The 27,902-nt window shown below is 38.7% G+C and overlaps 2 protein-coding genes across 9 annotated transcripts; both read left to right on the top strand.

Moving 5' to 3' along the window:
* Positions 1–4,537: 4,537 nt before the first annotated feature.
* LOC116260802 (protein BPS1, chloroplastic-like) lies at positions 4,538–5,882 on the top strand. The gene has a single exon (XM_031639301.2). It carries the CDS (start codon positions 4,542–4,544, stop codon positions 5,658–5,660), a length of 1,119 nt encoding a protein of 372 aa, XP_031495161.1. The 5' UTR covers positions 4,538–4,541; the 3' UTR covers positions 5,661–5,882.
* Positions 5,883–6,600: 718 nt separating this feature from the next.
* On the top strand, positions 6,601–27,733 carry LOC116260035 (uncharacterized). 8 transcript variants are annotated; one of them, XM_031638100.2, is made up of 16 exons: positions 6,601–7,385; positions 7,866–8,262; positions 8,353–8,424; positions 8,506–8,568; positions 11,303–11,512; positions 14,547–15,032; positions 16,037–16,789; positions 20,363–20,644; positions 20,880–21,035; positions 22,582–23,009; positions 23,140–24,067; positions 24,379–25,147; positions 25,234–25,292; positions 25,779–26,255; positions 26,722–26,760; positions 27,216–27,733. In XM_031638100.2, the coding sequence occupies exons 1-16, from the start codon at positions 7,021–7,023 to the stop codon at positions 27,399–27,401; spliced, it is 5,670 nt and encodes a 1,889-aa protein (XP_031493960.1). In that variant the 5' UTR covers positions 6,601–7,020; the 3' UTR covers positions 27,402–27,733. The 8 variants fall into 8 exon arrangements, with proteins under 8 accessions (XP_031493960.1, XP_049935440.1, XP_031493968.1 ...); XM_050079483.1 differs by having other exon boundaries at positions 22,582–23,013; positions 23,144–24,067; XM_031638101.1 differs by lacking the exons at positions 6,601–7,385; positions 7,866–8,262; positions 8,353–8,424; positions 8,506–8,568 and adding an exon at positions 12,005–12,078 and having other exon boundaries at positions 11,375–11,512.
* The last annotated feature ends 169 nt before the right edge of the window (positions 27,734–27,902 follow it).

Here is a 27,902-nt window from a genome sequence, read left to right as displayed (position 1 = left end):
TCAATCAAATGAACATAATCAGAGCATGTTTTCTGAAGCAAGAACACTGTACTCATCAAAGACCAGTTACCAAAAACATGTGTTCCGACAACACAATGTTACTTTTATTTTTTACTGAATGCTTTCAAAGTAACCGTCAGAAAAAAAAAAAGAAACAAATGTGTTCAAATAACAAAAAATCCGGTTAAATACAAGATAGTACTTTCTTATTTTTACGAATCTTGTATAGAACATGACAGGCGTTGGAGTTGTGTATAATAAAAGAAAAGATTCGAATGGGATGTCGGCTCTGCCACCCTTTCCAATTTCAATCTCTTCTTTTCCTGAGTTCCACCGGCTTCCAAGCTCTTACAGACATACTCTGAGCATTTGTACGAGCCAACCATTATGAGCCTGACCACTGGTACTTCTGCATCAGATGAATCCACGGATCCCTTGGAGGCTGCATTAAAAGACATTGTTTGATTGATTTTAGTAGCGAGATCTTAATGAGATTTTAAATCAAAGTTACTTTTATATATATATATATATATATAGTCGATAAAATGAGAATATATAATAAAATTTGAGGGTAAGAAGTCCTAGATATCCAAACAAACCACAAAAACAAAAGCAAGAAAAAAAATATACAATACAATGCCCATAAAAAAGAAGAGAGGTGGGGTGAAAGAGGAAGGTCAATCAGCCGCAGACGGACAGCAGCGCCTTAACCGAATGGTAAACTGGACATCCCCTTGCACAAGACGAGCGACAAAATCTGGCGAAGAAAAGGTGCCCTTGAAGATCCTGTTGTTGCACTCCTCTCAAATGCGCCACCAAGATGAAATGAGCAATGACCTCCAAACACGACCCCAAGAAACAGACAGGTGGAGGGAAGGACAAAAGAAAAAAAAAAACTAATGGAAGGTAGGTTTGGAAGACTACTAACAAGAGAAGGCCAGATATAAGCAAGGACACTAAAGAAAAAAGGGCAATAAGTCATAAAGAGGCAAAAATATGGAGAGAGAGAGAGAAAGAAGGGAAAGAGATAGGGTCCGACCTTAAATTCATGAATATGAGGTCATAATGATCTCATATCATGTTGAAGTTCAAATCTGGGGTGAAACAAACACACCCTTTTAATCAGCCTGGAATCCGAATTTGGACATGAATTCTTGTAATCAAACCTGAATCTAACAAGGGTAAGATGAAAGTCTGCTGGATCCTTATTGAATTTCTGACTGCATTCCAGTTGTAATTCTCATGCTTGAACCAGAAACCAAGTCATAATCTGGATCAGGAACTAAACGGATACAATTTCAAATCGATAATCTCGAAGACCACCGACCAATTTACATCCTCCGTTTTCTGCCTTCTCCCAAGACAACTGACAAGCTCTTTTTAGTGTTTTTCTAAACCGAAACCGCAAAAATACACAGGATGCAAACACACAGAGGATTGTGGGGTGGATATTTTGTCACATCAAATCCATGAACCCAAGATCAGACGGGAATTTTCACCGAGGGTCTTGCGTGCAAGCAAACAATTATAGTTGGTTTTGGGTTAAAAAATGAAGAGGAACGAACAAATGAATGGGTTATCCAAAGGGATAACACAAGAAAGGTAGGAAAACGAAAGAGACCTAATGAATATGCAGTCCAACCGACTAAAGGCAGTTGGTTGAAGGAGAGAGACTGATTATGCAGCTAATTAAGCGGCCTTCATTCGATGCCATTTTCACAATCCGCCCCTTGAACAAGTATGAAGCAATAATAGCAGCCAATGAATTTTCCAATTATAATCGAAGTGACATTGTATAAAAGTTTTCTCATTTATTATTGTACCCATTTAGATCTAAACTTGACTACAACGCCGAAGCCAGATATAATTCTCTGATTAGCTTTCAATAATTCTTATACAAATATATATGTTTACGCACAAAACCGGGATTTCTCCGACCAGCCAGAGGAATCCGGCTTCTCACGCTGGGTAGGAGTAGAGTCAGGAATTTTTCATGAGGGAGACTGAATTATAGTTTCAAAATTTTGAATGTGGAGTATTATCATTTTTAAAAATTTTTATATAAGATAATAATTATTTTTTAAAATTTACATGTAAATTTTTAAAAAAAAATTGAGGGGGGTTAGGGCTCCTGCTGCCCCCCACTCCTTGGCTTCTTCCTTGCTGATGGGTATCATAAGGCCGCTCTTGGTGGATAGAATCGCCTATTGTCCATGGGCTCTTTTAAGGATTTGTGTCATAAATTTACATATTTCTGCCTCTTTAACTAAAATTTTTGGTCCTGCTACTGCTTTCATATAATGTATTTAGGTAAATGCCCGGATTCGAACCAATTGCATTCCTGTTTAAGGCCTTTCATCAATGAATTCGGAGACCTTTGACAAATTGACCGTTTCATATTCATTTATGCACTCTCATTTCCTTGAAGTAATACTCAAGCATGACTCTTGGAATCGGCGTGGATTTGAAGGCATCCTGAAGGGGATCCCTTTCATTCAAGCCTTTAGCTCTTTCACGTCAACAAAGCTTTTCATTCTCTCTCGTAAATTAGGTTTTTGGAAATAGCCGTTCAAAGGTCACAATCCGCAAAAATTCGCTAGCAGCAACCATCAATCCATCATCGAGAGCATTTTCCTTTTTTCAAATGAAAATGTTATGGTTTGACCCTCAGTACGCATGACTTAGCGTTTTGTGATGCATTATCAATAACTAAATCAGCAGTAAATCCTTTCATAACTAAAAAAAAAAACATATATGTAAGGCTGGGCATGGAGCCAGGTGGAGCCCGACCATCAACTTCATTCTCGGTTTAATATTTATCTTTATTTGAAACCCTTAATATTTCATTTTTTAATATCACAAAAACACTAGATAACATATCAAGGGTTTCTAAAAGAATCATCAGTGACACACAAAAAGTCTCTAAATGAGCCATTGTCGACACAAAGAGTTTTTAAAAGAGCTATCAGTGATGTGCCAAAGGATTGTGTACATACATATATATATATATATATAGAAAGAGAGAGAGAGAGAGAAAAAGAAAGAGAATAAAAAGTGTGGAGAGATACATATATCGGGCTGAGTCAGACCCCCAATACTGACTCTAGCCAACCGGGCTCGGCAAGTTTTTTTATCAAGTGTCAAGTGTGAAATAGTCAGCCCAAACTCAGCCCATCACAAGTCAAGTACCCAACTACCCATCCGGTACCTAGCCAGGCTGCCTGTTTCCCACCCTTACAAGTATGATGAGATCAGCCTGCATCAGATTTTGATACCTATCCTTACCCGCTGAACCCAAAAGAAATGATGTTTAGGCCTGATTTCGATACAATTTCAGCCATTAATGTTTATATCTCCAAGAAAAAGCTTGTCAAAAGCTGGAATATAGCAATCTAAAAGCTGATCCCCGATGAACCAACTTTATAGATCACAATCGCAGGATTAAACATATAGCTACATATTCCAGACCAAATTCTAGCAATCTTCTCAATTCTGGTTAATGAAAACTTCAAAAGATAAATAGAGATTAGGACATTGGGTAATTCATGAAGTTTAATCAACCCGACCGGTAAGTCACAAAATAGCTTTATCATTAACAAAATCACGGAAAGTTTGCTTTAACTTAACCGCTACCTCATAAACGAGAAAAAGAGTGACCTAACTTATTGAAAATCTATTAGCCCCCTTTTGCTTTTGCAACTGTTTTTGGAAAAGAAAAGGAAAAAAAAGGTGACGCAAGCTGAATGTGACAAGACAAGCACACAGGGTAAATTTTTTTCAATTCAAACGTCGGAGTTGCCCACCCATTAGGAGATAGTCGCATTCCGCGCACGCGTGGGATTCCATTACCTATCCAATAGAACGCGTATCTGCCATGACGATCGTCCCTGGCCGGGAATTGAGAGAACCATTCCAGGAACCCGAGTGAGTCGAACAAGAAACCACGCTCCCGACGCCCCCACGAACTTTGCGTACGAGAGATGGATGGAACTCCCAAGCACTTTTCCCACCCAAACGGCGTTTAGATGTGCCGTGTTCCCCTTCTACCCTCCACCGTCCCCCTCCGCTTCCCGGAAGCTGACGCGTCCTCAAAATTACAAACTTACCCTCGTATCCCGCTGCTTCGACAAGTGATCCGGGTGAAGTTCAAACTCCTAATTCAAGCGTTTCCATACTGGAAAAATAAATAGCGGATTCAGTCAATTCGTAAATAGATCCAGTGGTGTGGAGGGTGTTAGCCCGTTTTACACAAGGTGTAGATGGTTCGAGTCACATTCAATTTAAATCGCATATCCGAACCGATTATACCTGATCAATACCAGGTGTTGGGACCCACAGGTATGGACCTAGATTGCGGACCTAGAGAATTGAAACTGATCCATTAGGCTGTGTGGTCCAAACCCCAACCAGGTACATCAACGGAACTATTTAACCAGGCAATGGCATAATGCAATATTTAGTTACTTGAGTGTCAATCATGAAGGACGTAACCCAGGTCCTGTGTTGGAAGGAAGTTCCTTTTCTCCTTGGGCTTTGACGGAATGACGGGTCGTCGACTACGCGCAAAACCGACGTGTATAATTCCCCTTCGAAGCTCCTGGGTAGGTTTGAGTTCTTTTTTATGTTCGTTGAGAGGATCAATTTCCGGTCATCCACGGCGAGAGCTCAATATGATTGTTATCGACAAGCGTTGCAATCTGCCCCTCCGTCTCGCCGGGAAACTCCGGGCGGAGACCTCCAGGCTTCGGTTTGCCTCCTTGAATTTCGATGATAGCTTAACGCTGCGTCTCAAGGCCCTAGTCTCTGAGAGCAACGCACAGGGCCTCAGCCTGCCGTGGCTCGCTGTCGCCGTTAAGACACTCGCGTCAACGCACGCCGACGCAAGATCGGTCATTGCCGATCTCAAGCCTTCCGACGGAGAAGCGGTGGCGGGTGTCTACCTGGATGCGAGCATCAAGGTCCTTGACGTCTGCAACTCGGTCGTAGCGGAGATTTCGCGGCGTCAGCAAAGGAACCTCCTCCTGAACTACGCGCTGCATCTACTGAAAGGATTTTCCGGCGAAAGAGAGAAGCTTCGGCGAGCGGCGGACTCGCTCCGCGATCTGGAGGACTCGCCTAGGGAAGAAAATCTAGGGGCTCAGACGGTCGCGATTCTTCGAGAATTGACAGACACGATCGGCGAGGCTCCACGCGTCCGTTTGGCGGCCCGTCGGAAAATCGTTCTCAGGACGATCTATGCCGTGAACGCTGTGAGCGTCCTTGTTCTCGGAGCGGTTTCAGCGGCGTTGTTCAATTTACCAGATTGTGCCGCAGGGGTCCGAATCCGGGACGAGTTCCCTTGGGCCCAGGCATACAACGAGTTCCGAAAGAAGGTCGACGAGATGGTCTGCCGGCGGCCTCGCGGGAAGGCGGAAGAGGCCGAGCCGGCGGAAGCAGGGATCGCAACTCTCATAACTGCCGTGGACGACGTGGCTCACACCGGGAGCTCCGTAGGAAGTGATGGACGGGTAAGAAGGTTGGAGAACGCCATCAAGGAGGTGGAGGAGGCAGCAGATGGGTTGTCCGTCGGGTTGGACCGGGTCTCCTGCGAGGTGAACGATTTCTTCAGCGTGGTCCTGTCCACGAGAAGCGCCTTTTTGGATCTCTTAAGAAGTTTATGAAGAAGCAGTCGCCAACTCGCCATTGTGGGCGAATATATAATATATATATATATATATATATGGGGGGAGGGTATTCTACTGTTATTTTATCGAAATTATCTGTAGTACTGTGATTAGCGATATTAAGGACGCATATTTGCTTGATCATCTAATTGAATGTAACTTCTGCTATCAAATTTAAATCCTTTAAAAAATTTGAAACCCTTCAAATATATAGTACAATGTTGTTGGCACCAATATATAAAAGACCAAGTATATAAGGGTCTGCGTGGGCAAGTGCCCACACTAATCCACATCTGGCTCCACCACTAGGTCCAGCCTTCATTTGAAAGCCACCGATAATGGAATGGATCTTTTACTTAGATCTTAAAATCTCAAATCCAGTATTAGATTATCTAAAATCATTTGAGGCTACCAAAACCAGACTTTGGAGTTTTAGAATCCAATATCTTACATCCTTGATTTAGGGATGTCATTAAATTCTCGAACTGCTTCAACAAAAATCGGACGTAGAAAATAGGATCAACATATAATCGTGAAACTGGATTGGATTCAGGTATGAATTTAAATAAATACCAAATCAGATTAGGATCGGATTTTTGAGCTGTCACCGTGAAATGCACTATTTGCGATAGTTTTTAGCATTACAAAATGTAAAAAAACTCGTCGGAAAATGGACGTTAGCCAGAAAATAGTGGGTTCATTCCAATTTAAAGGGTCCTCAACTACTTCATCTCTTATAGAACATAAGAACCTAAATATATGAAAAATTCTTATTCCCATTGATTATTTCTAGATTAAAATTCACAACAACATGCAATTGGTTTAGAAAGGCGTATTTCCATGTCTTAATTTGGTATTTGTTTTAAATGTTTAACGTCAAAATAACGTTAAAATTTCCATGTCTAAAGGCCTGGCATTCCCTTTCCCTCCTCCCGCTGACGGTCACCACCGTCGTCTTCGCGCCTTTGACTTCCCACCAGTTTCAAGCGCGCGCCCCTCCCCCTATCCCGCTTCCATGCCGGCCATTCCCGCTCTTGCTCCCTCTCTCTCTTGCTCGATTTTTTTTCGTTCGGGCTCCCTCTGGCTCTCGCTATTGTTTGATTTATTTTCGTTCAGGTGGAACAGTAATCCCAATTCAGATTGCTTAGAACCCTCGATTGCTGAAAAACCAGTAGACCGTTAATTCGCCCCTGCAGAGCGTCTGCCCTTAATCCTGATTTCCGGCCGTTTCGATCCGGTCGCCATGGTTAACCAACCCCGATGTTACTGGAGAATGCTAATTTCACTCTGCGACGCGTTCCATTCCTTTTGGGTTGAACTTAAACCCTAATTGTCCGCATCGTCCAGTGGAGTGCCGATGGACTCCATTATATCAGCGGCTCTAGAGGTGATCTGTACGGAAGGTTCTGCTGGATGCTCGATCGCTGACCTGTGGCGAGGCCTGGAGCCGGCTATTGCTAGCTCCGGCCTCCATCTGTCTGATGGAGTGAAGGACGCCGTCTGGAAGCGGCTACTGGTCGTTCCTGGGATCGAGTTGCGGGAGAAGGCGTTGACGGTCTCTTCTCGCGGCCTCTCGGTGGAGGCAGCGGAAGGAAGTGGTGTTAGGATTGTCGCGCCGGAGCATATGAGGGATGCTTGCTTGGGGATATACGATTTGAAGTCATCAGATGCGGCGATTTCTCAGGTGCAGCGACGGGTGCTTGAGCGTCTGGCGAAGTCCAGGTCAATCTTCTCTTCTGGTATAGGTCATTTGGAGTTTCATTCGTGAAAATTTCTGTCATTGATTAATACTGCGAAATGCTTGGATGCATAAGAGGCTGTCCGAGGAGATTTAAATTCCACGAAGCTTCTTTTACTTTTTTATACTTCATGGTTAAACTTGATCATGTATTTTCGACAAGATGCATTGGTATTTTTGTCTTCACTCCTTGATAAATGGTTATGCAAATGACTAATGAGAGTACCACATTTTGTTTAATTTCTCCATATTTTTTTGAGCTACCAATCCGTCAAATGGCCGTTGATATACAATCTGCGACCCAAATAGGCCTCTCTATCAGAAAACAAAAGTGCATATCAAAAAGATTTAGCGTTCGATTTTGTTTAACTATTGCAACCTGTGCCTCACGGCTCACACGTCAGTACTTTTTCTTGGCTAGCCCGTATTGTCTTCTTATGTACGACCACTCTGTTTATATGCAGAACAACTGGCGTGACACAAAATGAATTAGCTAAGGAGTTCAACGTTTCGGGCAATAAACTCTTTTATATAGTAAAGAATCTTGAGTGTCGGGGTTTGCTAGTGAGGCAATCTGCTACAGTAAGAATGAAAGAATGTGGCCGGGAGCTAGATGCAGGGAACAAGATTGATTCAATAGTAAATACAAATTTGGTACATCTATCTCGCTATGCAAAGAACTTGAACTTGAGATTTCAACAAAGATTTGAAATAAAGAAAGAGAACGCTGTTGATAATATCTGCTCTGATAGTGGGAATACACTAATTAGCGCTGATTGCATTAAAGAAGACAGGCTTGTAAAGGATTATCTACCTGCCATGAGAAATATTTGCAGTAAACTCGATGAAGCCAGTAACAAGGTAAAATATGCATATCCTCAGCATGTCAGTTTTCTTAGATGTCTGTTAATTCCCCTCTCTAGTATCTTCATGGATGTCTCCTTGTTGAAGGTACTTGTTGTCTCAGACATCAAAAAAGAGCTTGGTTACCTGAAAACAACTGGACATCGAGCATGGAGGGCTGTAAGTATTGTTTGGAGCATGCCTTTTGCTTCTTAGCATCCGCCTTTGATTGTGTCTGTTATTGGTTCTATGCCCTCACAGGTATTGAAAAGGTTGAAAGAAGCTCACCTTGTTGAAGAATTCTCTGCAGAAGTTAACAAAAAGGTTTGTTTGATTGTTGCAGCCATATTTTCATTGAACTTTTGATGCTTGTACATAATTTGATCGATCTTTCCACTGACCTATTCTAGGTTCTATATTTATGCCTTTGATGGCATATCATTTGTTTCAATGTTGCATGGTCATGATCAATTAAGCATCCATAGCAACAGATTTAAATTGCTGCATGTCCTATTCCATCAATCTTTTCATGAACATTTCATCTTCCAAGGTATCATCAGATGCTAAGTATTGCTTGCACACCCATATAGTTTATATGAGGACTTTGAGGAGGCTATGTTCAGCATATCTGGGTGAGATCTTATGATTCAACCTACTATGAGTTGAGTCCTAACTCCTAAGTATGGCTGCATATGTGTCAAGTAATTCCAGCTCGATTGGTATAAGCTTGGCTTGACCTTGACTTGTTTTAAATGAGTCAAGTTCTAGTTAAAGGGTAAACTCAGCTGAATTAACAAGTCGTGCTCGAGTTACACAAGATTGGCTTGTGCGAACTCATTTATGCTCCTTAGAAAGGAAGTGTATACTTACAAGGAGATAGTTGATCATTCAATCCTATTGATCCCATTTTTTGGGCCACTTGACAAAGACAGTAAATTCTAATTATTATTTGGACTCAAGGTTTCTTTTTCAGTTTTATGTGTGAATTTAAGACCATTATAGTTAGATTGTAATCCAAGTAAAATTCAGATTCCTTCACGTGCAAAGGTCAAGTAGGATACTAAGCAGATTTAGGTTTAAAGAAAATTGTCAACAGATTCTGGATTATCTTGGACTTAGTATATCTTACCTAAAATAGTCAGATTAAGTGCTGACCCTAATACATGAATAGACAATAGGAGGCTCAGTTCGGTCTATTCACCACTATTTGCATGTGTTTAAGAGTCTGATCCATTAATCATCTACTAATATCCAATAGGAACTTGCAACATATATATCTGAAGGAAAAAAATGCTTTCGATGCAAAGTATGGGTCCATGTGCCATGATTTGTGTGATATTAAGATGTGTATAATGGGAATAAGTTATAAGAACATAGAGAGAGGGAGAAGGGGTGGGGGAGGGTGAGAGAGAGAGTCCATGAGCTGTTTAAGAAAATGAAGTTTCTCTTCTTGGAAGTCTAATCTTTCTCTGTCATTTATTTCTTTATAGTTTATATGAAGTCTTTCTCTTTCCCTTTCTCTACGCCTCTCTCCTACTAGATTTCAAAGAAGTATATCCCTTGCTCTTTAAGAGGGTGTTTACTTCATGTTTCTGAAACAACAGAGCAATGATGTCTTGACTTGTTGTTCCATGGTCAGAGTTTTGGAACAGCTGTGAATGTGTCCAGCTGTTTCCATTGATTGGGACAGAGACATGCTGTCTTGCTTTGCATAGATTGGAACGGCACATATTGTGTTACTTTCCAACGTTTGGTTCTTGCAAGTCGCAAACAACCACAAAACAATTCATTGAATTCTGTAATTGGTGCTTCAATTAGGTTTGATTTGCATAAAGCAAGGGCAATTAAACAAATGAGAATCTGCCAATGCTTAGAAGAACAAGGAAACTTGATGAATGTGAGCAATAGATATGCTTGAATTGGACTCTCAGTCCAACAAAAATGTTAACTGATGAAATGCTTGAGCAACGAGTATGTGAATCTGTAATAGTCAGGATTTGGTTCAAAAGTAATGTTGAGTAACCCATAATTTTGTCAAATTAAGCAGCAAGCGTTCATGTCAAATTTTGAGAACATGTCTAGCTGATCCTAGTAACTGCAAACAAGGTAATAATTCACTCCAACATGATCACCAAACTTAGTTCGATCTCTCAGAACATCAACATCTAAGTCACCTGAAGAAGCCAATCTAAAGTTTTTCATTAATCACCCTTTTGCGGGATTGCAAGGTGGATGTATCTCATCAAGACGGTTTGAGGTTCTCTTCTTCTGCGAAGCCGAACAGCCAGAGAGAGAAAGAGAAAGAGAGAGAAGGAGAGTTACCTTCAGAACAAGGCTCTCCTCCTTGTGGGTGCTTCTGGCTCCTTTTCATAGCAGTGCTCCTTTCTTGAAGGTGGAGCTCTCTCTCTCTCGAAGAATGGTCTGCTTGGGACAGTCTTGAAGTCTGCAGGACTTCAATGCTATCCATTCCCCACCATTTGTGGGTTACTGTGGAGTGCTGGAACCTGGAATGTCTACAAACCTTGTATGGCAATTCTACTTGCCACTATTTGTGTGGTTCACTGTTTTGAGGAATGCAGTTGTTACTGCTTTGGCATTCCATGGTGATTCAAATGTGTTTTAAGAACAGTGGTTGTAAGTTGTAACATCCAAAGTATGCAAGTAACTTGAGGATATTTCTGTAAGAGCTTTAGATATCCCAATAACCATATATGCCTTACTCTGATACTACCTAGTTTTAAGTCTTTAGGATTTTTCAAATTGTAGCTAGTTATGGAATGGGTTTAGATCTTCAGATGAGTTGCTTATGTCAGTTTGGGTTTCAACCATTTTTTGATGTTATTTGCTTAAGACTTTAAGAACTCTTTTGACATTCGTGAATGTTTTTGAGGTAGAAAGTTGGTGAAAATGTTTCTTCTATTGATGAATTATATTTGGAAAATAAGGTTTGTCTTTAAAGTAGTTTCTGCTGTTTGTGTATGTCTTGTGTACATTTTATAGCCAATTTCATTTTCAAGTTTGGATCTGACATGTTTTATTTTGTCCCCATTTTGAGTAGGTAGTTTCCTGTTTGCGGTTGGTGAAAAAATTTGATCCAAAGAATCTCCAGCAAAAATATGCTGCTCAAGGATGTGAAGATTCAGATGGAGATCAAATCAAATGTGCGAAGCGAGGTCAGATGACTGACCAGCTTCTAGAGTTACCTATTGATCGACAAATATATGATGTGATTGATTCTGCAGGATCAAATGGCATAACTGTCCAAGAGGTCAGGCAATGTTCTTCAGTGGGGACATACTTGTTTGAACTTTTTATTTTATTTTAAAAATCTTTATCATAGTCCTTGGTTGTTGGTGGTCTCTTTATTTACTGGTTTCTCATTTTATCTATTTTACACTTATTAATGCCTCGTCTGCCTGGTTTGATTGGCTTAGCTTGGGTTGATGATATTCCATGAATTTTTTGTGTGTGTCTTTTGGTTTATGTTTCTTGATAATTTGTTCTGATTTAAAAGTAAATGTATCCAAGTTCTGGGCTTTAATTCCATTTCTGATTGATTTGATTAAAAATTGTAACAAGTCTTAAGCAGATATCCTAGTAAAAATTCTTAAGACGGGTTTTATTTCTTGCTTCAAAGACTGCATGTTTTTGTAGGATTTCATTGATGATATCTGTTTTATTATGTATTGATGATTCTAGATCATGCTGAGTTGTAGCTAATCAAATTGTGGCATGTTCAATCTATGATTGAGATGTCTAGGAGAAATATTATTTGAACACCAGCATCCAAAGATGGAAGGTGGCAGTGAGAGTGTAGCTGGGGAGATGAGGAAGGTATATTCAGGATGTCACAAACATGGTTCTAAAGGCATTCTTTGATGACTGTATGTCTTTTCTTCCAGCTGTCAAGCTCTTCTTTTTCTGTACAGATTTGCTTATTCGTTCTATTGAGAGAAAAAGGGTCCTTATGGCTTATTGGTTCCCCCTCATCGTGGGGATGAAATCCTTATTCTATGAAACACAGGTGCACCTCGCGGACTAACGTGTTGACTCGGCCCGACATAGGTTCGGGTGCGGACACGTTGTTGACACGGCATGGACGCATCAGTCCGCTGCATCCGACCCTTGGAGCATGTTGGGCCCGCGTCCACCCGTCCGCTGGACACGACACGAGGTTTCCTTCCTCGCTTGAAATTTTCCCTCCCTTCGCCTTCCCCCCTAATGCCGTCCTCTCTCCCTCTGCCATTTTGTGTCCCTCTTTCTTCCCGTGTCCTCTGTGTTTTCCCTCCCTCCTCTGCCTTCCCCTCGACGTCGTTCTCTCTCCTTCCGCCTTTTCACCTCCCTCTTTCCCCCCGTGTCCTCCGTGGCGTCTCCTTCCTTGCCTCCTGCAGAGCCTCGTACTTGCCTGTGGAACCTTACTGTGTCATGCACCGTCCTAGTGGCAGGTGCTGCAGCTTCTTTCGGCAAACTTGACTTCAATTGATGTATATGATGTGAATAATCTAGTTTTTAGTTTGTTTAAAATCTTCATGAATGTATTTTTTTTAATATTATTTCATACACACACACACACACACACATACATACAGTCAGCCGCACCTGCATGCCCATGATTTTGAATTTGGTCCGCACCCATGTGACACAGTCCTTATTCTATGTGACCATTTGCTAATAAAATGGATGGGCCCTTAATCTTCCAAATTTCCAGTATTTTATTGAGGAAGACGAGGGAAAAATCTAGGCTAGAATCACGTTTCTGCCTCCACTATCTTAGAAGGGCACTAGTTATGGAATAGTTTTGCTAGTTGACAAGTTAAACTAGTTAAAATTTCAGTACCACTTGCTTATAACTAGCTAATTGACTACCAATAGAGCAACTCACAATTTTGTCTGAGATGTTTCTGGATGACTGGTACAAACTATATAGGTGTAAGGTGGTTAGATATATTATAAGTGAACAAAGGTAATGACGTAGGACTCCTTTTATTATCCACTTATATCCTTTTCATTTGAAAGTACAAGATGGACAATACCCTTGCTCCATATTGCAACCTTGCCCATGTCTAGATCTGCTAAATTAGGAAAAAGTAGAAAAATAATGGAATGTAGTACGAATTGTTAGGAGTTATTTCTTAGACGTGTTGGCGTTTTTAGTAATTCATTAAAGTAGTAGTGGTGCAGTGATTAGAGTTCCTCAGTCTAATCCCCATGCAAAAGCACCAAACAACAAAGAATGCAAGGGAAAACCTAAAAAAAAAAAGAAGGCTATTTTGAAAGCAAAAGGGAACTAGGGTTTTTCTGATCATCAATTAGCCCTAAACAAAAAAGAAGAGACCTTTTTAAGAGGCCAGACCCGTAGTCCGAATTGGATTTTGGTTCGAATAAATAGAAGGATCCAAACCCAAAGTAACATCACTGTTCCAATAAACAAAAAATCCAAAGCCTAACTGGATCTGAATCTGGGATCCAATCTATCTCTAAACCACACTGCAACAATAAAGTTTATGCTTATAGATCTAGGCATTCAAGCTGAGCTTCCTATGAAGATGAAGTGTGATAAGAAGGCTGCTACAGTACCTATATTACCGATAGTTTAGTTTCCATGAGAGAACTAAGCATATTGAAGTAGACTGTCACTACATTCGTGACATGGTGCAAGCAAGAATTATATCCATAATTTATGTATCAAGTGGCAAATGTCTTTGCAAAGCCTTTTTCTATTACTGATTTTATTAGATGTGGTAACAAGCTGAGCATGATGGATATTTATGGTCTAGCTTGAGGGGGAGCCTTAAGAGTTATTTCTTAGATGTGTTGAGGTTTTTAGTAATTCTTTAAAATAGTAGGATTTTATCTTTGTTACTTTTATTTCTTCTGAGAACCTTTTGTAATTTTCTTGGACTGACCGTAATCCTCTTTGATATAGGATTATGGACTAATGAAGATTTTGCCCTCTCCCATCCTGTGTAACACAAGTAATTGAATAGATAGAATCAAGCTGTAAAAGATTCAGCATACATATATATGCTAAAGCATGCAAATTGTACCATAAAAGCTATAAAATGATATACAGATGACTTGTTTAATGTGAATTTTGACTGTTGAAGTTCATAGACTAGACAGTCATTCATCTAATGTTTATCATGTCTTTGATGAACCCGCAGCTTTTAACAAAACAAGAAATCCTTTACTCTTTCAATGAAGTATGAAATGTGCATTTATGCATCTGGATGGGTATATGTGTATTGATCGCGAATATGTCTATGCCAATTCTGAGAGGTTATTTTTTGTGGGATGAGCAGGTGTGTAAAAAGCTTGGGATCAACAGTAAGAAGAACTACCACCGCTTCACAAATATGGTTCCAAGGTTTGGTTTGCACCTCCAACCAGAAAGCTACAAAAGGTCTATGATATATCGTTTCTGGACATCAAGGAATTTCAATACTGCATCACAAAATTTCAAACACGAAAAAGATGGTCATGGTGGAGAGATGGCCCCAGCTGTGGATGGATGCTTGTCTTCCAGGATCCATGAATCAGTTCATAAATGTGATGACATTCAGGGTAAAAGTCAAGAACTGATTCAAGTTGGAAGTCTGGAGGACCAACTTGATGATACTAATACCCATGATGTTATGGATGAGCCTGATACTGGAGCAACTGGAATCATGGTAAAATCGAGGATTGGTCACAATTCATCAAGGCTTCAAGCTGGTCATGGGCCCCCAAGGCTTGCTTTGGCTGCAGAGAATGCCCAAAGGGAACAAAGGATACTCGAAAGATTGAAGGTTTTGATTCATTTGTTGTAGTAGTGGTTCCTTTTGCAATACAATGTTATGCTGTAGATATATTGTCTCAAAGGTCAGCATTATTTATGTTTTCTTGTTGCATTCCTTCTGAATCTGCATCATACTTTTTGTTGCTCATCAAATTCACCTTTAGCAGCTTGTTCAAAATATATCTTTGACTTCTTGACCAAAATTAGATGTTAAGGAATGTTAAATGATTGAACACTTATCAAGGACTCAAGCATAGTTTACATTTGAAATGAATCAACGATTAGATAACTTATAAAGTAACAGAGACTCAGTATACTATATTATACATTTCTCATCTGTCATATAAACCTAATAGTAAATCTACTAGATAGGATGCCATGTAGTTGACATAAATTTAATGTCTCATAAAACCCTTTTTTTTTCAATTGCACAATGTCCTCTTTTTTCCATTTTTTCCCCCGACATAGAATTTACTGAAGAAGCACAGAATATGAATTCTTAAGCTCTCTCCATCTAGAAGTACCCATTTACCTCTTTATTCTGAAAATTTAGCTTCCAAACTGATATCAGCTCAAATCGACTTCTTTTGTCTCTCTGTTTCCAATGGGTAGCACACTTTTCTTTATTTAGTCATTTTCTTATTTAGAATTGTTTCTTATCATAAAAAATAACACATGTAGTGTCCATGCCCCCAAGACAGAAGTGCTGCCCACCCTGATTTTGACTTGGCTCCACCATAGCAGTAACGTTACATTTTCATGTTGTTTAAGTTCCAAATACGTTCTCATTTATATTCTCTGTGCATGTTTGCTTCCTTGTGGCAGACATGCTTTCACTGTTTTTCTAGATAGTAAATGAGGTGGATCAAGGTCATGTGCTTCTAATTATAGTCTAAGAGTTGGGCATGCCTGCAAGTTCGGGCTATCCTAGTGTTTTAGTCACTTGAAACTTCAACAAATCTTTTGGCTTTTCATTCTACATGATCTAATATATTTGTTCAATTTCTTTTGCAGGAGGAGAAGTTTCTAATAATTAGTGAGCTTCATAGGTGGCTTGAGGACATAGAGGAGAAACCAACCATGCTGGCTAGAAAAACCTTAACTCGAGTATTGGGAAAGCTTCAAGAAGAAGGTCAATGTAAATGCATTTCAGTCAGTGTGCCTGCTGTTACTAACTGTGGGCATAGTCGTGTGACCGAAGTCATTTTACACCCATCTGTTAATATGAAACAACCAGACCTTCTGGTCAAAATTCATGAAAGGCTAAGGAATTTTGATATGGAAACTCGTGGGCAAGGAGTGGCTCGCTCGAAAAAAGAGAAATCTGTTCCAATATTGACTGGTGTCAAAAGGACACAGTTTCCCACTTCATCAGATTCTCCAGTTGCTCTTTTGGAATCCATGCATGCTAATGGGTACATTCCTGCCAAGATGGTCAGGGTGAAGCTATTCCACACCTTTTTGTGGGGATACATTACCAGTTTACCTGACTGGCAAACCAATGATGCTTTTGGAGAAGATAGTTCTGAACTTAAAAGTTCTCAAAGCTCAGTCTTTCTGTTTTCTCTTGATGCTGCTACCAAAGCAATGCCAGTTGAACTGTTTTTACAAGTTGTTGGATCTACGAAAAGGTTTGAGGAGCTAGTTGAAAGTTGCAAGCACAGGCTTCGCCTCTGTGAGCTTCCAATGGAGGAGTTTAAGGGCCTCATGTCTACACAAGCAACTGGGAGACTTTCAAATCTTGTTGACATTCTACGTAGATTAAGGGTGAGTTGTACTTCCTATTTTGTTAAAACTGAGATCTGATTTTTCTGAAGGTACAAAATTTGTCAAACAAATTTTTCTTTTATGCTTTTATTCATAGCTGGTGGGAATAAAACTTTATTTTATTTGGTGCCTTGTGATTACTTGTAGATTTGTTCCAGAAGTTTTGAGATGAAGAAATAATATCATGGGGTAAAAAAACTAAATACAATAAAATTACAGATTATTGGACATTAGTACATATGCTCGCCCAATATCTCCTTTTTCCCTTTTTTGGGAGAGTGGTTCCAATGCTAGAACAATGGTCTCCAAAACCACAAGTTAAGGTTTCAAATCCTTTTTGTCCTGATCCAGCAACTCTTTTTCATTCCTCTGTTGTGGGTAGTTCACAACCAAAGAATTGTTTGCAAATTGTACCAAATTTGCATCAAATTCCTGAGTCACACACAACAACGATAAGTTACAAGCAACCATCAAAATAAAGTCACAAATAAAAAGTCATTTAGAGAAACATTGACCCAAAATTTGGTATCATCAATCATGGAAAACTACAAGTAAATGGAGGTTGAATTTCTTTTTGAATGATCATTTCTTTCTTCCTCATTTAGCTGTGGTCATAATAATCATTTTCCTCTCGACATGCATTTCAACATCTAATTCTCTCCACCCTGCATATTGACATTAAGCAAAGTCATAGTGGTACGTGGGAAGGGCCCACGTACCCATACCGCCATACTGGTATGCCGGTACGCCTAGGTACGATGCTTCCTCATTCTTTCTCATACATAGTACGTATGTCACTTTAAATGAACCTATTTTTGCCTTATGCCTCTTCCTCCTTTCTTACCTTCATACAACATATCTACGACAAAAATGTCATCAGTTTCTTATATTTATGTTACTTTTTTTGCTGATTTCATGTATATAATTAATTAAAAATATATAACTATTGCCGTACCACCATACCAAGATTGGCGAAAATGCCGTACCCCTGCTTCCCTGTACCCATACCAGCAGCCGTACCTGTACTTATGTGACATAGACATTAAGGAAGCAAGCTTTTCTTCCACTCATTTGTCTAATACATCAATATATTGATGCTAACAAAGTCATATCAACTCCTGATGCATCTTCTTGATTCTCTTTTTTTTTTTTTCTACAGCTGTCCACAGAAATATAGAAATACAAATATATGACAATATGCCAAGGATTAAGAAAGCTATAATAACAATCTGTTCGATGCTCTATTGTTTTTATCACCTTTGTCTCAATTAATGTTAAGGGACATGATTTTTCAATCTTGGGTGCTCCAGCCCTTTCCTTTTGTGTCTAGATATGCTTAAAAGAATTCTAGTTTCTCTCACATCAGCTAGCACTTCATTCTTGGCTCATTGAGCAAATGGATAGATGTTGTGACATCTATGCCAAATGTATTCCACCTTTGATCTAAAGATTCTAAACAAGGAAAACAAAGAGAGAGACAATGAAACATACAACTTATAATACAGAAAATTAAGAGCGAGACAATGAGGCATATAAGTTATGATTGATGTTGCTAAGGCCTCGCCTAGGCATGGACTAAGTGTCAGTCCACACCTATCGCCTAAGTCCACCACTTAGGTGTGGGATATGTGTTGGCGCCCAAGCTGGCGCCTAGACTGGCCTAGGTGCCAACATGCCTAGTCCATGGGAAAGTGAAAAGTCACCTTTTCTTTTAAATAAAGTTTCTTAATTGAGTATATATTGTAATGTATTTTATTGTGTTTGATTACATATTTTTATGTATGGTTATGTTGCTTATGGCATTATGCCGTTATATATATACTGTTATATGTATATACTGTTAGTTACTTAGTCTGTTATATAGTATTGTGATACCTCATACCTGTTATATGTATACATTAGTATGCTTATGTTACATACTTGTATCACATAGCTTATGTATTGTTAATTTGTTATACCTGTTATAAACTTATATGTATATAATTGTATTATATTTGTTATTCCTGTTATATGTATTGTAATATTTGTTGTATGTATATACTACTATGTACAGTCTGTTATACAGTATTGCATCAACTGATTATATGTATATACTGTTAATTTGTTATATACTATTTAGTATTGTAATACCTATTATATGTAGACGTTAGCATGGTTATGTACTTACATGTATTGTTATTGTTGTGTACTTGTATGTATACTATTATGAATTGCTAATTTTTTAAACATATTATATCTTTCTTTAAGTACAAATGAATTAAAGCCTTCTTGCGGATTTACATTCCTTCTTCTAGAGATTAGATTTATTTATTTTTTCCTTGTATTAGATTATATTTAATGAGTAATGTTACATTTCTTCTATTGATTTTGCATATTCAATAAAGTCAACAATTAATTTTTGCTTGTTTAAGCTGATTATGTTTGTTATATTACTACTCTCCACATTTCAAATATTGGTAATAGTTAATCAAAATAACTTGATACATTAACATAACTAAAAACAATTAAAAAGAATTGGTTGCCTTTTTTTCCTAGGCTTGTCTAGGCCTTCCTAGGCCCGGGTTGGATGCCTTAACAACATAGGTTATGATACAGAAAGTTAAGTATAATAGAAAGTAAAAACAAACTTCAATATTTTCAATTATTATTCAGAGTGCACTTTCTGGCTTCTCTGCCTCAAGGTATTAAATATCAACCATTCTTTCAATGGCTCTATAATTTGCAACTTTGTAAAAAATGAATTTGAAACCATGTTAGAATGTCTAACCTCCTGTCCTGGACCACCACATTTGCAAGTATTGCAGCCATTTCATATGCAGTCTTCACCCTATGTTAGAAGACATGGATTTGAAGCCATTTCATACAAATGGATTTGAAGGAAATTTCTCCTCGAGGATAAGAAAACCAAATATTTACCAAATGTTGCTGCTTCAGGTCTGCCTATCCATCTGCGACAGTAATGCAAATTGTATTCTTGCAAGACCCTGAACCTATCATGCAACTGCCTCTCTTTCGTAGAATACTTGTTGAAGAACCTCGTATTAGTTGATCATGGATATATTGTGACCCACATCATTTCATCTATTTCTTTACTTTAGGAAAAAAAATTAGTGGAATCTCCTTTTCTTTCTCATATATGTGATGTGGTGTTTTTGCTTCTTGCTGAAATATTCTCAACTTTAGTAACTGGTTCAACAAAAAATACTATGTTTTTTTGGTTATTTTGTTATCCTTAAGAATGTTAATTATTGCTTTTTCTTTTATTTAATCCACCAGTGCTCACAGTAAATGCTTTTTACTCAAACACCCATTCACTTATGCTTTCCAACTTTCTCTTGTCCACTTCCCTTTTCATTGTAATATGCCTTTTCTCAAGCAGTGTTCTATAGAAAATAACAAGAATGCAACTTTTTTCTGTGTTTATATTCTCCAAATTGATATCTTGACTCTCTGACTGCTGTAACTGTTTCTTACTAAGATGCACCAGTTACTTTGGATAACTTTTGTTATTTTTCCTGCAATTATTCTACATATTTTCTCACTGTTCATTTTTTACTGGTATTCTCCTTGCAGCTGCTTAGATTAGTGAACCAAGGACATGATGAAGTGAATTCAGCTCCACATGCCGTCCTTAAATATGCTATGGAGCTTAAGCCTTATATTGAAGAGCCTTTACAAAGATCAAGACCACGTTTAAACATTGAGCATTGTGATCTTAAACCAAAATTCCGCCATGATTTTGGTTTTTCTAGTGGAGAGGCTGTGGATGCATATTGGAAAACCTTGGAATATTGTTATTCTGCAGCAGATCCAACGGCTGCTGGATATGCTTTCCCTGGTTCAGCTGTTCCAGAAGTATGATTTTCCATTATTTTTTCTGGCTGCAAAGACTTGGATCTTTTATTACTGGTGATATACATATATATGTACATACATACATACATGCATGTGTACATACGTATACATAAGTATATTGATATCCTAATTAATCTTTTTTTTTTCTTTGCTTTCCCTTAAGAAACAGCGTACATGGCGTTTTTTTATTCTAGCATTTATAATTGGGAACATAGTGCCTACTTTATTCTTGCAGGCTTTTAATTATAGATCATGGTCTTCAGTTCGGGTTATGACCTCTGAGCAACGTGCAGAACTGCTCAAGCGTATTTCAAATGATGAGCCTGAAAAAAGAATTCCTTTTAAAGACTGTGTTAAGATAGCAAGGGATTTGAATCTTACCCTGGAACAGGTCAGTTTACTTGTGCGTATAGCACCTGGAAGTCTACAGTTCTCTAACAAGTTCTATGAATCTACGTGTCTGATATGATTTCTACATTGGAAAGTCAGTAGTTCCTTTATATTGAATTTCCTCAGAGTAAGCCATGCACTCATATGAAGAATTGCTGTTTTTTTCTGTGGCTATTCATACATCATTGGTGCTTGTAGAAATGGTAAGTTTGATATTGCGTACATCTGTCTCTGTGGTCAATGGATTATTTTTTTCTGTTCAAGACTTTGTACTTTTTCTAGCATGCAGGAGTTCGTTAATTCTAATTACCTGCTTTGATTTGTGTGAAACTTCCTCTTGTACCCCACAGGAATCTCCATGGTTTTAAGTAAAGTTCTGTTTACTGGCTTATATGGTTTGAATGGACCAATACCAACTTTCAGAATATTAGTTACAACTTAGAACCATATTTCATGGTATCATAAATAGAAATGGACGGCATGCGACTTTTGAAGTTGCAGGCCATGGGTAAGATGTTATATTTTTTGTTTTTTTTTGTTTTTTTTACTGGGACAAAATTCACAAGAAAACAATGTAGTTAATCTTTTTTTAATTTTCTCATGAAACGAGCAGCAGTCCCAGCACCCCTACCTCCTCTTCTCTTTCCTTTTAGAAGTGAAACAGTTGGATTATCTTGCTTACATTTATTGATGGAAAAAGGGAAATGTAGAAAAAACAGGTGGACATCCTAAGAATGGAAGTTGTTCATTTGTCTCATTCTGTTAGTGAAACGTTTAGGACTAGGATAGTGTAAAATTGTGTGTGGGTGTGGGTGTGTGTGAGTGTGAGAGTGAGTGATAACTCCTCCTGCTCCTTGGACTCCTCTTTATGGCAACCAATGTTTGCCGGCAGCCTGAATGGATTCCACTGCAACCATCGTTAGCTGCAGCCAATGTTTCTTGAGTGTGCTGCCATGCAGTGGCAACCGACGTTCTGCCAATAAGTTGTTAGTAAGTGATGAGGCTCGAAGCCTTGTGAGAAACATATACTATACATTGTTGTGTGCAAATGCCGATTCACTTTGACTCAGCTGATACAAGCTTGTTTTGGCTGATTAGGTCCAAATCAGCCAATTTTGAACCACCATTGAATCGGGCCAAGCATCAAATTGGAAGGAGTCCGATACTCGAATTGGCTGATTCCAACCAATGTTAACAACACTCATACTATGTGTAACTGTAGCCTCTGATAAGTGGGTATGGCTTGGGAAAAGTTCCGTATCTCAAAAATTTTAAGATAATGATGACCATACATACCTGGGCTTAGTTTCTATCTTGTTAATTTGCATTCTGGTTTGTCGTCCTCTGAGTGTCAAACTGAAGCATGCTGGAAAGTTAGAATATGCCGGATTGGCTGCTTGGGTTAATTTTTTGTTGGATTGTTACCATTGCTATTATTGCTCAAAGAAGTCTTCTTTTAGAAGTTGGCTGTTTATCAGTTTTTTTCCTCCGTTATCCTTTTTTATCTTTGTTGTTGTTCCTTTAAGCATTGGTAGATGCCAATGCAGGTTCTTCGGGTATCATATGACAAGAATAGAAGGTTATCTCTCCAGAAGTCACGGAAAGAGTCAATGTTGACTGATCAACATGGTAATCATCAGCGATTAGCTTCTTGCAAAAGGAAGAGAGACTCAGAGTATGATAGTTCATTGATGGATGAAAATAAACCTGATATTGGTGAAAAAGATTTGGCAGTTGGCTCTTCATTGCAAGAAAATTATGATACAAACAAGGATCATAAAGACATCTTTCATTCTCCCTTGCAAGTTTCTGATGCTCAGCTGGATGCAACTGCCAATAGTCATGGTAATATTGCTGAAGAATCTTTATTGAAAGAGGAAGTTGATGATGTTAATAGTTTTATTAGTCAATTTGCTTTTTCAAAAGTAAGGCCTACTCGTCAAAGGAAGTTTAAATGGACTCAAAAAGCTGATAGGTATGTGTCCATATGCAGAATTACTTGATTTGTTTGGCAAAATCGATTATATTTTCTAGTCTCATGTTAGTAAATATTTTTCAAGTAATTTCACTCGGTCATCTTAACATCATTATGGTATCCTATTCAGGCAGCTGTTAATGCAATATGCAAGATACCGTGCCGCTCAAGGTGCAAAGTTTCATCGTGTGGACTGGGCCTCTCTTCCTGACCTCCCGGCACCTGCAGATAGTTGCAGGCGCAGAATTGCCTTGTTGAAGAGTGATTCGAGTGTTCGAAGGGCTATCATGAATCTGTGCAACCTGCTGGGTGAGCGCTATGCTGAACACATAAAGGAACTAGAGGAAAGACAAATTTCCATGTTGGCTGATCCTTCGTTTATCCATCAAAATTCATCTTCATTTGTGGCTTCTGGGGTAAGCTCTTCATGTGATTTGGAAAATACAGACATGAATCCTGGTAAGCCTTGTTGGGATGATATTGAAGACCCGTGTATTGTAGTGGCTATTGATGAGGTGCTAAGGTGCAAGCCGAGGAATAAACATGCTGTTAAAGGAGCCGGATTACGAACCCAGAGGGAGTTATTCCATGTTCCTCAACCTGTTCAAGGTTTAGATATTTTCGAGCAGGGAGGTGCTCACGTTTCTAATGATGTCAACAATTTTAACTCCAATCCCACAGAAAATGGAAGTGCTTCTCTTCGCTTCCAGGACATTCAGGTTGAAGATTCACATTCTTTGTCTCCCATTCCTGGAGAAGGAAATCATTCTACTGGGGACGGACGTCAAGCATATTTATCTACACCTGGAAAGAGCAAATCCAATAATCTTCGGCAACGAGGAAAATTTCTTAAACTTCTGCAGAATAGGGGCCATAGTGTCAAGAAGATAGTTCGAAAATCTTTGGCAGTTGCCAATGCTGTAGAGCTTATCAAACTTGTCTTCCTGAACTCATCTGCTACCACCGAGGTGCCCAAGTTGCTTGCAGAGACTTTACGGCGTTATAATGAGCATGACATATTTGCAGCATTCAATTACCTTCAAGCAAAAAAGTTTGTGGTATGTTTTTTAGTTGTTGTCCTGATGAGATAATGCTGAAGTTGATATTTGACATTGTCCACATATGTTTCTATGTCCTCTGACTGGATATCGGTTAGAATTTGCGTTAGGCTGTAAGAATGCTTGATGGAGAAGGGCAAACATATCTGGAAGTGTTTGGTTTTCATGAATATTTGAATATTTAGAACAGTTTTTTAGTGTTAAGGTAGTCTCAATAGAAATCTTAGTTGCTTTGAGTTGATGCAGTTGTGCCATTGTATTGTGTCCTAGATGCATCTTCATTGCTAATTTTCTTTTTCTTTCATCACCAGGTTGTGGGGCGTGGAAGTCAACCCTTTGTTCTCACGCCAAAATTCTTTGAAAGTGCATCCTCTTCTCCCTTCCCAGTTGGCACTGGATTAAGATTTGAGAAATTTTCCAAATGGCTATGTGAAAGAAAAAGAGATTTGATGGGGGATGGTGTCTGCCTAGGCGCTGATTTACACTGTGGTGACATGTTTCATCTTTTTGCTTTAGTTTCATCAGGAGAAATGCTCATCTCTCCGTGCCTGCCCTTAGAGGGTGTAGGAGATGTTGATAGTCAGGTTGGTTTAAAGCGCAAGATTGACAGAGACAGATTAAACAATTCTTATCAAGTGAAAAAGATTAAGTTGAAATCCATAAATGATGGTGAACTTTCTTCCCGCAGAGAGAAAGGCTTCCCTGGTATTCAGCTGTCTTTAACTTATGCAACTGTATCAGAATATGAAGCCCTAGGTTTGGAACTGAATTACACACAAATCTCCGTGTCATGCACTGGGAATAGCAACGTGAACACCTCTTCTCAAGTTGATTCTCTCTGTGAAGTTAGCAGTTTAAGCTCATGTTCTGGTGAAACTACTCATTCTGCTTCTAGTTCATCCAATGAGCCATCATGGGAGTCCATGTGTATTTTTGCTCGACATTATTCATCCATGGGTTACTCTTTAAGGGAGGATATTTTATGTCCTGATTTGTTTAAAACTGCTTATTTTGCTATTTATAAAGCTGCCGACCAAGGGCTGACTGTGGTAGAAATAGGTTTAGCATTGGATATGGAAGGTATGGTATTTCTCCTTTTCAGAACTTGGTGTGAATGTTTCAATGTAACAACGCTGAAGTAGAAACAATTTTTTTTCCCTCTGTAGGCACAAAGATTACTGAACTCACAGTGGATGTGCTAAGGAAGTTTGGTTTGGTTGTAAAGGTAACTCTTGTAATTATAAACTTATACAATCCTTCTTAGTTGTTTTCAGATGACTTGGTTTGTTTTGCCTTGCTTAAATATGTGTTATGCCATTCTCTGGTTCCATAGGCTAATGTATGTAGGAGATACAGTAACTTTTAATCAAATGAAAAGTCAAAAATAATATGTAGAATATCCAACATTATATAACTTCATATAATGCAAAATTAAAAATTCTGGAAGGGGATTCTATGTATATAGCCATATTATTGGGTAAGTCCCTGCATTAATGTCAGAAAAATTCTCAAAATAGAATTCTTTTTTGGGCAAGTTGAATTTCATTTGGGTAAGTGGGGGCTTGAAACACCATGGTATGCCTTAGTGCGTTACAGCTTTACTTGTCTGTTTAGTTATATTGCTCATCATTTTCTGCTCCTCCATAGTAACTAAAACGAAATGGTCATGCTTTTTGCACCACCATACCATAAACAGTTGTGTTGGATGCAGGTAAATGCTTTTGATCATTTCCGGGTTGTTGCTACTTGTTATGGTGTGAAATATTCTCTTGGCACCCCTTCTGCTGCCCATGAAGCACATCTTTTACACATGGTGAGAAACAATGAAGGTTTTCTTATATCTAAAGAAAATGATGGTGATGTACACTGTGTTGAGAATTTGCCTAGTGTGGACCTTTCTGAAGGACATAGAGTGACCATTTTGCATGGATCTGACATTGCTGTACCAATGTATGATAGTGCTCAAGCAAACAGAGAGCTTGCAGTTGTCAACTCTCATGTTGGGAAGCCTCCTTCCTCTCAGAGATCTGACAGTCATAAAGAATGTCATGACAAGTTTGACGAGTTGGGAAGTTTTCAGCCCATATTGCCATGGTTGAATGGTGATGGTGGAAAAAATCCCGTCATGTGTGATGCATTGACACGGCGAATTCTCGGAGTTGTGATGCAAAACCCTGGGATTTTAGAGGTAACACTTAATAACCTATTAGAATTGGAAGGAAAGGTTCACATTCTGATGCCTCTAACTACCTGTTATGCACTTGTTGTCTTTTAAAAAAATCACTGAGATCAATGCCTGAGTTACTTTTGTAGTTTTTCATTGTTGTAGCTGTTTCTAAGTCTTGGGAAAAAATTAGTAAGTTCATCAGGTGAAAAGCTGAGAACCATTTCTTAAACAAAAGGTACTTTGTTTAGCTTCACGGCAATTTCTTAAATGGTAGGCTTTTGTTCTAAATTTTCAAAACTAAGACTTAAAGGTTGGCCATAATTAGTGCCATTTGTATCGGTTGTTATATTGAAAGTACATAGTTTGTATTACTGTTAAGTAATAAAGGCCAGTTGCAAATTCTATGGCTTTAGTTATGTTTATCACATCCTGACTTAATTTTGATCATAATGCGGTATTTTGACTGTAATGCTTTTCTTATTGACAGGATGATCTTATCGGTCAGATGGATGTCTTGAACCCACAAGTAAGAAATAAGAACTATCTGGTAGATAAATATTTATGCAAATTTATGTTACGCTATGTTGTTATAGTTTCATTAAAACAGATATTCAGAGCAATGATTTAGTCTTATGCCTTTTAAAAGTCAAATTTCTTAAGGCCATCAAATTCTTGAAAGCTCAAGGAAGTGTGGTTTATCTCGTATACATCAATGAAAAAAAAAGAGCCAAAGAACAACTTGGTTTGCTACTCTTTGTATTTTTGATAACCACGTGAAGCAATGTTTTAAAAACGATTCATCTTGCCAAATTTTGTGAATTGTGTTCTGATCACCTTCTGATGTTTGTTGACAAGTAGTTCTTACGAGTGGTACTTCTCACAAAACAAAAGATAAAGTACAAAATCATTTTTTGAACTCTTATTTTGGCCGTCAGAAACATGTCATGGAATTGTTTGCTTATATCCATTTTGAACCTGCAGAGCTGCAGAAAACTGTTGGAATCGCTGGTTCTAGATAACCACCTAATTGTCAGAAGTATGCATCAGACGACATCTGATTCACTTCCATCCATTCTGGAAGCTGCTTTTGGAACTAAATCTAAGGAACCAGAGTCCGTCTACAGAAGGCACTTGTTTGCTAATCCCACGAGTGCGTACCTACTGTAATTAGTCGCTGCATTCATTTGATGGCGCGATCTGTTAGGCCCATCCAACGCTGTAAATATCTTCCTCTCTTCTTGTATTGAAAGTATAATCAGAACTTGTAATAGGCCAGAATTGCAGATGTGTACTGCATTGTATATATGTGTATGCGTGTGCGTGTGGAGGTGTGTTGAGATAATTATCGTATGAAGCAGGGCTGCCTCCCTCTGTCTGCAAAATTGTATTGCAATTGATGCATCGGTTATCCTCCGCTAGTTGGGATCTGACGAGAACTTGTCCAGCTGCATGTACAAGCTCTTTGAAATTTAATGCTCTTGACATTTGATCATGTAAAAGCATGGTGTTTTCGAGGTGGTTTTTTTTTTCCAATCGATTTAGGCAACAAGGAAGAGTTTGATGCTGTAGTAGTTTGACCAAAATTTACTTATTAGTACCACATTAGGCTTGTCCAACCCTGTGGGTACGGTATAAATATGACTTCCTAGAAAACCAATGGAGGAAAAC

The sequence above is a fragment of the Nymphaea colorata genome, chromosome 9, assembly GCF_008831285.2.
Source record: "Nymphaea colorata isolate Beijing-Zhang1983 chromosome 9, ASM883128v2, whole genome shotgun sequence".
Classification (NCBI taxonomy): Eukaryota; Viridiplantae; Streptophyta; class Magnoliopsida; order Nymphaeales; family Nymphaeaceae; genus Nymphaea; species Nymphaea colorata.
The sequence above is the reverse complement of the archived record's forward strand: the minus strand, read 5'-3'. Positions and strand labels throughout refer to the sequence as shown.